Source organism: Echinops telfairi, unplaced genomic scaffold (genome assembly GCF_000313985.2).
Source record: "Echinops telfairi isolate 266 unplaced genomic scaffold, ASM31398v2 ScPeMD7_3509;HRSCAF=4178, whole genome shotgun sequence".
Lineage (NCBI taxonomy): Eukaryota > Metazoa > Chordata > Mammalia > Afrosoricida > Tenrecidae > Echinops > Echinops telfairi.
Window position 1 is genome coordinate 16,982,488 of NW_022107407.1, and position 7,933 is coordinate 16,990,420.

Genomic DNA, 7,933 nt, shown 5'->3' on the forward strand with positions numbered 1-7,933 from the left:
TCTCAGAAGACATGAATTTAGTGTGAAAATAAATTGACTGAAGCCATTACCTTATCAAAAAACCGACTGAGCTTGACAGCGTTGGAAGAACCAGCAGCTAAGTACCGTGGATTTGTGCAGTCCTAGAAGATAAAACAGAAATGTAAGCTTGGTAAGTCTTTACTATTCTCATCGCACATTTCTACAATAAAGTACCGGGCATCAAATTCTCATAAAATAAAGAGGTAAGCTTTAAGACATGAAGAAAAGCGTGAGAAAGGGAGATTAGGCCACTTGCTCTCTGTCATTTAAGAAACTTTGGAGGAAGCCGAATGAAGGTACTCATCACCTACTGACCCCTGACAGAAGATAAGATTGCTAACATGTTACTCATGACAAAGCCAAAGAGCTAATGGAACCTTCCCTCATTTAATCTGGAAACCGGAACACAGCCATTAAAAACAGTAAGCACTTGGCTTTTTAGTACTAGTTATCCACTAATGCTCAGCTAATTACTATGCAGTTCATGGGAAAGTAAGAATTTAGAACCTCGAAGAATAAACAGAACAGGCAGCAGCGGTTTTTCATTCACAGAATGCAAAGTACCACATATCTTGGTAGGCCACAAAGATACACTGTTTTGGTAATAAAAATTAAGTGACATATTACTATTATTTAATAAACAACAACAACAACAACAGATTCCTCATGGCCATTGAGCTAATTTTGCCTCATATTTGACCACACAGGACAAAGTAGCTTTAACCCTCTGGGTTACCAATACGGTAAGACTTTACAAGAGAGTAGAAAGCTTCATCCTTCTCTCGAAGGGTGGCTGCTGGATTTGAAATGCGGTTAGCACCCCAACTCTGAATGCACAATGCCCCTAAGGCCTCATAACAGAATTTTTTTAAATAGCGAAAAAATAGATCCTAGAAAAAACACAGTGATCTGGCACAGACAGTCACTAAAAAGGCTAGAAAGCAAAGACCTTGGGCTTACTACCCCTTCTCCTGGAATCCCAGCATTTCGCTGTCTCTGCTTGTCACCACTGACATGCCACATTGTGAGATAGAGGATTTTGATTTTTACCTCAACTGCTAACAGTGACCAGACTCAGACTAACATGCAGGCACTTTTGCATGGGTGGTATTTATCTTTTAGCTGTAGACCCTCTGTGTCCCTTGGAAAACTGAAATTAGTCATGTCACACTTATTATGTCTTGAAACCTCTAGGCACACATAAGGAAGCGCCTTGGTGGCACTATGGGTCAAGTTGCAGGTCCAAGGTTCAAGCCCACCAGCTGTTCCCTGGGAGCAAGATGAGGCCTGGTGCTCCCGTAAACATTTAGCTTGGAAACCCTACTGAACAATTTTACTCTGTCCTATAGGGTTGCTTTGAGCCAGAAGCCTCCCAAGGGGAGTGGGTATGGTTTTTGGTTTTAAGACATATGATGCTTCTACAATGAATTTAGTAACAATCACCTATTTCATTCATATACAGTTTCTCAAGGATTACATTTTTAGTTTTGGTCAGAAATCAGATTATACTGTCCAAAAACTACACGTAAAGAGACAATAACAAAATTTTCAAAGGTCAGAGTACTAGAACAATCAGGGGTCCTGGAGCCAGTAAGTGTGCTTCTGAAGCACACCCAATTAGCAGTTTATAATCTCATTTGTCTGTTTGGTTGTTCTTTAAGGTAAAATGTAGAGTCTAAAAAGCCAAGAGGCTTTTCTAAAGCAAGAATAATTAAGGAACAGTATCAGTGGTTCTTGTTTGTCACCTTATGGATTTAATACTTTGATTCAGGTGTGATTAAAAACAATCATGAAAATGCCACGACTTACATTATTCATTCGACATAGAGACAGTCGGGGTCACTGTGGTAAAGGCATTTTCCAACAGATCAGCATTCAAGGAGGTTGAACGTGACAGTGCCCACTTGGCAGTTTACACATGTTGATTCCAATCTGGGTGACCTTTGGACTAGAACCCAAGCAGCCCGACTTTGTGTGTAAAGCTGCTTTCATGAGATGATAGTGAAAACTAGGGATGCTGTCACGGGATGGGGTGGCCTTGTTTTTCTCCCTTCTGTCAAGTTGGCCACCTTTGACAGGGGCTCACAACTCAATAAAATCGCCTTTTATTGAGTTTTCTTTTTTTGGACAAGTTTCCACAAGTTTCAGTTTCCCCCGGTTTGACTGTATCTGACTTGAGCAGTCTTCGGTTTGCCTTTACTCCTTAATCCAAACATGTATTTGTGGAAAATACATACCAAATTAATTTCTTCTGCATTGAAATCCTCAGCCAAGAAAGCAGTCCTAGTTAAAACTTCATGGCGCTTGGTTTCATGAATCTGGTCCAATTTAGTCCCTATTACCAGGAGTGGTATCTGGTTATCAGCAAACTGTTCCCGATCATAATCTCTGTGACAAACCATAATGAAGAGATGAACAGAATTTATCTTTCTGATAGAGATGAGCCATAGTTAAATGAAATTACAACACCAAACCCAAACTCACTCTGACTCAGAGCAGCCCGACAGGCCAGAGCAGAACTGCCTTTGTGGGCTTGGGAGACCGTAAGTGTGCACAGGAACTGAAGGCCTCACCTGGTCCACGGTGCTGCTGGCAGTTTCACACTGCTGACCTTGTCCTTGGCAGCCCTACACTACCAGGGTGCCGTAACTGGAACTAGCCTGCATTCTTTTATTGATGATTTTCTGTATCTTGTTCACATGCCATCTATAAGCCTACTTTTCTCCTGATTTCTACCATGTACTTGTTCATTTATAAATACAGCCTCACCACCCATTGCGGTCCTACTAGTCACCTAACTAGACGACATTCGTTCCCATGTGTCTTTGAAGCCAACTTGAGCAACTGAGTGCCCAGCAGGTCAAGCAAAGCAGGCTGACTTACTTCCTCCAGTGCTTTCCTAGGGTAACAGCTCAGAAATTTTTCACTGTAAAAGCAGACAACAGATTCACACCTCAGCGTAGAGAAACACCGCAGCCTAGCATGACACTTAAGTCCTCTGCCAGTAGGGGACATGGCCAGCTTGTGGGGTATGCACAGGCTCTGTATCTACCACCTACACTTCTGCTAATGAACAATGAGAAAAATAGATCATGCAGAAAAAATGTGAAATAGGGTGCTTGGGGTGGAAATAAATTGCATATACCAGAAGCATACCAGCCTGTGTGATCATGAGGTGTCGATGGGATCAGGTATCAGGCATCTAAGTCCCAGAATAAAACCATACCCAAGGTGAATGGGGGTGGGGGGGGGGCACAGAGTGGAGACCTAAAGCCGATCTGTAGGCAATTGTGTATCCCCTTACAGAAGGGTCACAAGGAAGAGATGAACCAGTCAGGGTGCAGTACAGCATCGATGAAGCATACAACTTTCCTGTAGTTCTTTAATGCTTCCTCCCCCCACTATCATGACCTCAATTCTATCTCACAAATTTGACTAGACCAGAACATGTACACTGCTACAGATAAAGAGCTTGCAACCCAGGGAATCCAGGGCAGATAAACCCCTCAGGACCAATAATGAAAATAGATACCAGGAGGATAAGGGGAAGGTAGTGAGAGAAAGGGGGAATCGAGCACAGGGATTGACATATAACCCCCTCCCAGGGGGCCAAAAAATAGAAAAGTGGGTGAAGGGAGACAGAGGACGTTGTAATATATGAAAATAATAATCTATAATTTATCAGGGGTTTATGAGGGAGAGATGGTGGGAGAGGGAGAAGAAAAACGAGGAGCTGATATCAAGGGCTCAAGTAGAAAAAAATGCTTTGAAAATGAAATATGTTTGACATAATGGATAAATGTATGGATTGTGATAAGAACTGTAAAAGCCCCCAATAAAAGTATTTAAGAATATTGATAAAAATATAGTATGGTTTGGGGAAAGATGAATTCAACAAAGGGAAGGAATCAATAGAAATTCAAAATGGCTAGTAAAGGGAAGACATTTTACTAATAGTTGTTGTCCTGACTTTAGAGCTTTGGAAGACAGGCAATGAGAATCACTTCGGGTTAGTAGCTTTAGGTCATTGACTATTGCAATCTTTCTTTTTCTATATTCACCCAAAGGGCAGAGTGGTGATGGAAATGAAGTTTCTCCTTACTGGAAGGAAAACAGAGCCCTGTGTTGTTGAATTACTTTAAAGTCTACCCTCATATGAGAAGTAAAAATAGGTTTGGATTTCTGACATGTCAGAGACTCAATTTACAATAGTCAGCAAGATCTGGTTGCAAACAACTTACGACAGAAAATCAGTATTGCATAACCCAATCAATACCACCTAGTTGAGCACAGTGCTTTTCTTCTTTTGATTTTACTTTTCTTTCGAGTAGCTAAAGCATGGGGTAAGGGGTAGCTATGCTAAATCTTTATACCCTTTACCATACTCTTATAGATCCTAAGCCACAGTTCGGCCTAGCAATACAAGTGTTTTGAACTATGGAACAACCTTTCTCATAAATGTATTCTCATTATGTTTATTGCTTCAAAGCCAGTAACATCTTCAGTAGAAGGCCTTTTTCCAATCTTCTTGCCAACATCAACTCTGCTTCGAAATAATTAAAACAAATGCGAGTGGCAGAAAGAGAAGAGGTAGATGAAATAAAACCGGTCATCTTTGAAAGAAGACAGGCATATAAAAGCTTACTATACTATATTTATGTATGTTTGAAAATTTCCACCAAAAGTGAAAAACATTTTACATGATTCAAGGATCTGTTTGTTTGTTAGGTGCCATTGAGTCTGTTCAGACCCAGCCTATGCACACGATCCTATGCACAGGGAACGAAAACACCACATGGTCTGGCACCATCCTCACCATTGTGCCTGAGCCCACTGTTGCAGCCACCGAGTCAATCCATCTGTGGAAGGCCTTCCTTTCTCTTTTTTACTACCCTCCCTACACCCCGTCCCCCTGCCCTCCCCCCCAACCAAGCATGGTGTTCTTCTCCAGGAACTGGTATCTCCTGATATTATGTACAAAGTATGTAAGAAAAAGTCTCGCCATCCTTGCATCTAAAGAGCACTCTGGCCTTACTTCTTCCAAGACAGATTTGTTTGTCCTTTTAGCAGTCCATGGTACTTTCAAAATTCTTCTCCAGCACAATTCAAATGCAATGATTTTTACTTAGTCTTCCTTATTCACTGTCCAACTTTCACATGCATATGAGGCAATGGAAAATACCCTGGCTTGGGTCAGGTGCACTTTAGTCTTCAAAGTAACAACTTGTTCTTCAATACTCTAAAGAGCTATTGCGTAGCAGATTTATTACCCAATGCAATATGTCTTTTGATCTCTTAACTGCTGGTTCCATAAGCACTGATTATGGAGTCAAGCAAGACGAAATCTTTGACAACTTCAATCTTTTCTCCAGTTATCATGATGCTACCTATTGGTCCAGTTGTGAGGATTTCAGTCTTCTTTACAATGAGTTGTAATCCACATCAAAGGCTGCAACCCTTGAATTTCTTCAGTAAGTGCTTCAAGTCCTCTTCGTTTTCAGTAAGTTTGTGTTATCTGCATACCACAGGTTGTTAATAAGCCTTCTTTCAATCTTAATGGCATATTCTTCTCATATAATCCAGCTTCTTTGATGATTTGCTCAGCATACAGAGTGAATAAGTGTGGGGAGAGGATACAACCTGACATACACCTTTCCTGATTTTAAGCCAGCAAGATTCCCTTGTCCTGTTGACACAAATGATTGATCCATGTACAAGTTTCAAAAGAACATAATGAAGTATTCTGGAATTCCCCTTCTTCCCATGGTTCTCCACAGTTAATTATGATCCACACAGTCACATGTCTTTACATAGTCAATAAGACACAAGTGGATATCTTTCTAGTATTCTCTTCTTTGAGCCAAGATCCATCTGACATCAACAATGTTAACCCTTACTCCATTTCCTATTTTTAATCCTGTCTGAACCTCTGACAGTTCCCCATCAATGTATTGCTGCAACGGTTGTTGGATGACCTTCAGCAAATTTTACTTACTTGTGATCTCAATGATAGTGTTCTATACTTTGAACATTCTGTTGGGTCACCTTCCTTTGGAATGGATACAAATATGAATCTCTTACAGTGAGTTGGCCAAGGAACTGTCTTCCAAATTTCCTGGCACTGAACAGTGAGTGCTTCTAGTACTTTCTTAACTTGTGGAAACATTTCAATTGGTATTCTCTCAGTTCCTGGAGCCTTGTTTTTGGCTAATGCATTCAAGGCAGCTTGAACTTCTTCCTTCAGCACCATTGGCTTTGCTTATATGCTGCCTCCTGAAATGATTGAATGTCAACAAGTTTTGTTTTTTTTTATAACTTAAACTGATATAAAAGATATATGCTAAGCAATTTTGTTCCTAACCCGGTCCCTCTCTACTCATTTCCTGTGGTGTCTTAAAGGTGACTATTTTTATTAATTTCTTATTTATTCTTTAAGTGTTTCTTCATATAAATACAAACACATTCTTATTCCACCATATTTTTACACAATAGAAGGCATGCTATATATACTTTCTTGGCACCTTAAATTTTTACTCTAACAATACCCTGCAATTTATTTTAGTATATGGATCTACCTGATTAAAAAAAAAAAAACTTGAATAGTATTCCATTGTGTGGTTACGCCTCTATTTATTCAATGACTCTTCTGTTGTTAGACACTAGAGTTGTTTCCAATAATTTGCTGTTATAAATAATGCATCAGTCAAGAACAATGTATTAATGTTTTATGCATTTGTAGGTTCATCCATGACAACAAAATTAGGTTGTAGAGTGAAGATGCAAATCAAATTCATTTTTACCACGTTTGAATTACTTGACAGCACTAAAGATATCTTTAGGATCTGCATATATACTCTTTGTAATCCTAAATTTAAGATTAATGTCTTGAGTAATTAAAATTTTAGTATGGTTGTGTCTCCACAGAACTGAAACGGGCATACAGCCCCCATCAGGACACGCCAAATCAGAGGAGCAATGTAAAACAAGGAGGAATACACGGAGAGACTGGACCAGGCGCCGGCCCTAGCCAGATTTAGCCCGACCCCACCATGGAAGGGAGCACCACAGAGGATGGAAGTAGATCATCCAGTGAGGGAGGGGAGCTGACCTACCACACCACACCCAGAGGGAAGCTGGGACAAAGGAAGGAGGAGGAAAGGAGCGGAGCACAACTGGGCCCACCAAACTCAGAGTACGATGGCCCAGCTCAGAGGGCCCAGTGTACAGAGAGGACTGTGTAGCTGCCCCCAAGGCGAGATGCGGCGTCCTGCGCTGACACATGTCCCTGCTCGGGACAGCACCGGAGACACAGTGTGGAATGGGCAACTGAGCTGACCCCACCACACTGAGGCAAAACACTGGGGGCGTGCAATGGAGCGGCAGGGAAGCAGAGCAAGGAGGTCCCAAGGGAAGACAAAGGATGGAGTCTGGGGCCAGGACGTGGCACCCCATTAGACTCATCCAGAAAAATGCTCCTAAAGGTCAACACACAGACCTTGATCTACTAACAGGCTTTGTTTGTTTGTTTGTTTGTTTCCTCTTTTTGTTTTCTTTTGTTTTCTTCAGCCTATCTGTTCGGGTTTTTTTTTCCTTTTTCCCCTTCTTTTAAATTTTGTATGTCAGTGGCTTTTTTGTTTGTGGGCTTGTCAGTGCTGCAGCCGTCGTCGCCAGGTTCTTATGAGCCGCTTTGGCGCTGTGCTGTTAAAGCCAATCCCAATTTTATTCACACACTGTTATGTGTGTACACCCACCTAGATAAGAGAAGTTGGACAAAAAAAAATATGAGAAGAAAATAAAGGGACGATGGCCCCGGAGGGACATGGGAGTGTGGGAGGTAGGGAAAGGGAGGAGGGTTGGCCAACCTAGGGACAAGGGAACAACAATTGGTTCAAAACCAATGGTGGGGAGGGGA

The 7,933-nt window shown here is 41.3% G+C and overlaps 1 protein-coding gene across 1 annotated transcript in view; it reads right to left on the minus strand.

Annotated features, from left to right (window-relative positions):
• RABL3 (RAB, member of RAS oncogene family like 3) overlaps nucleotides 1–7,933 on the minus strand; it is a 64,646-nt gene that overhangs the window by 5,065 nt on the left and 51,648 nt on the right. The window contains exons 5-6 of the mRNA XM_004709793.2: nucleotides 2,259–2,409; nucleotides 51–122 (exon numbers count right to left, since the gene is read on the minus strand). Coding sequence (XP_004709850.1) covers nucleotides 51–122; nucleotides 2,259–2,409 — 223 coding nt within the window. The remainder of the gene's footprint in view (nucleotides 1–50; nucleotides 123–2,258; nucleotides 2,410–7,933) is intronic.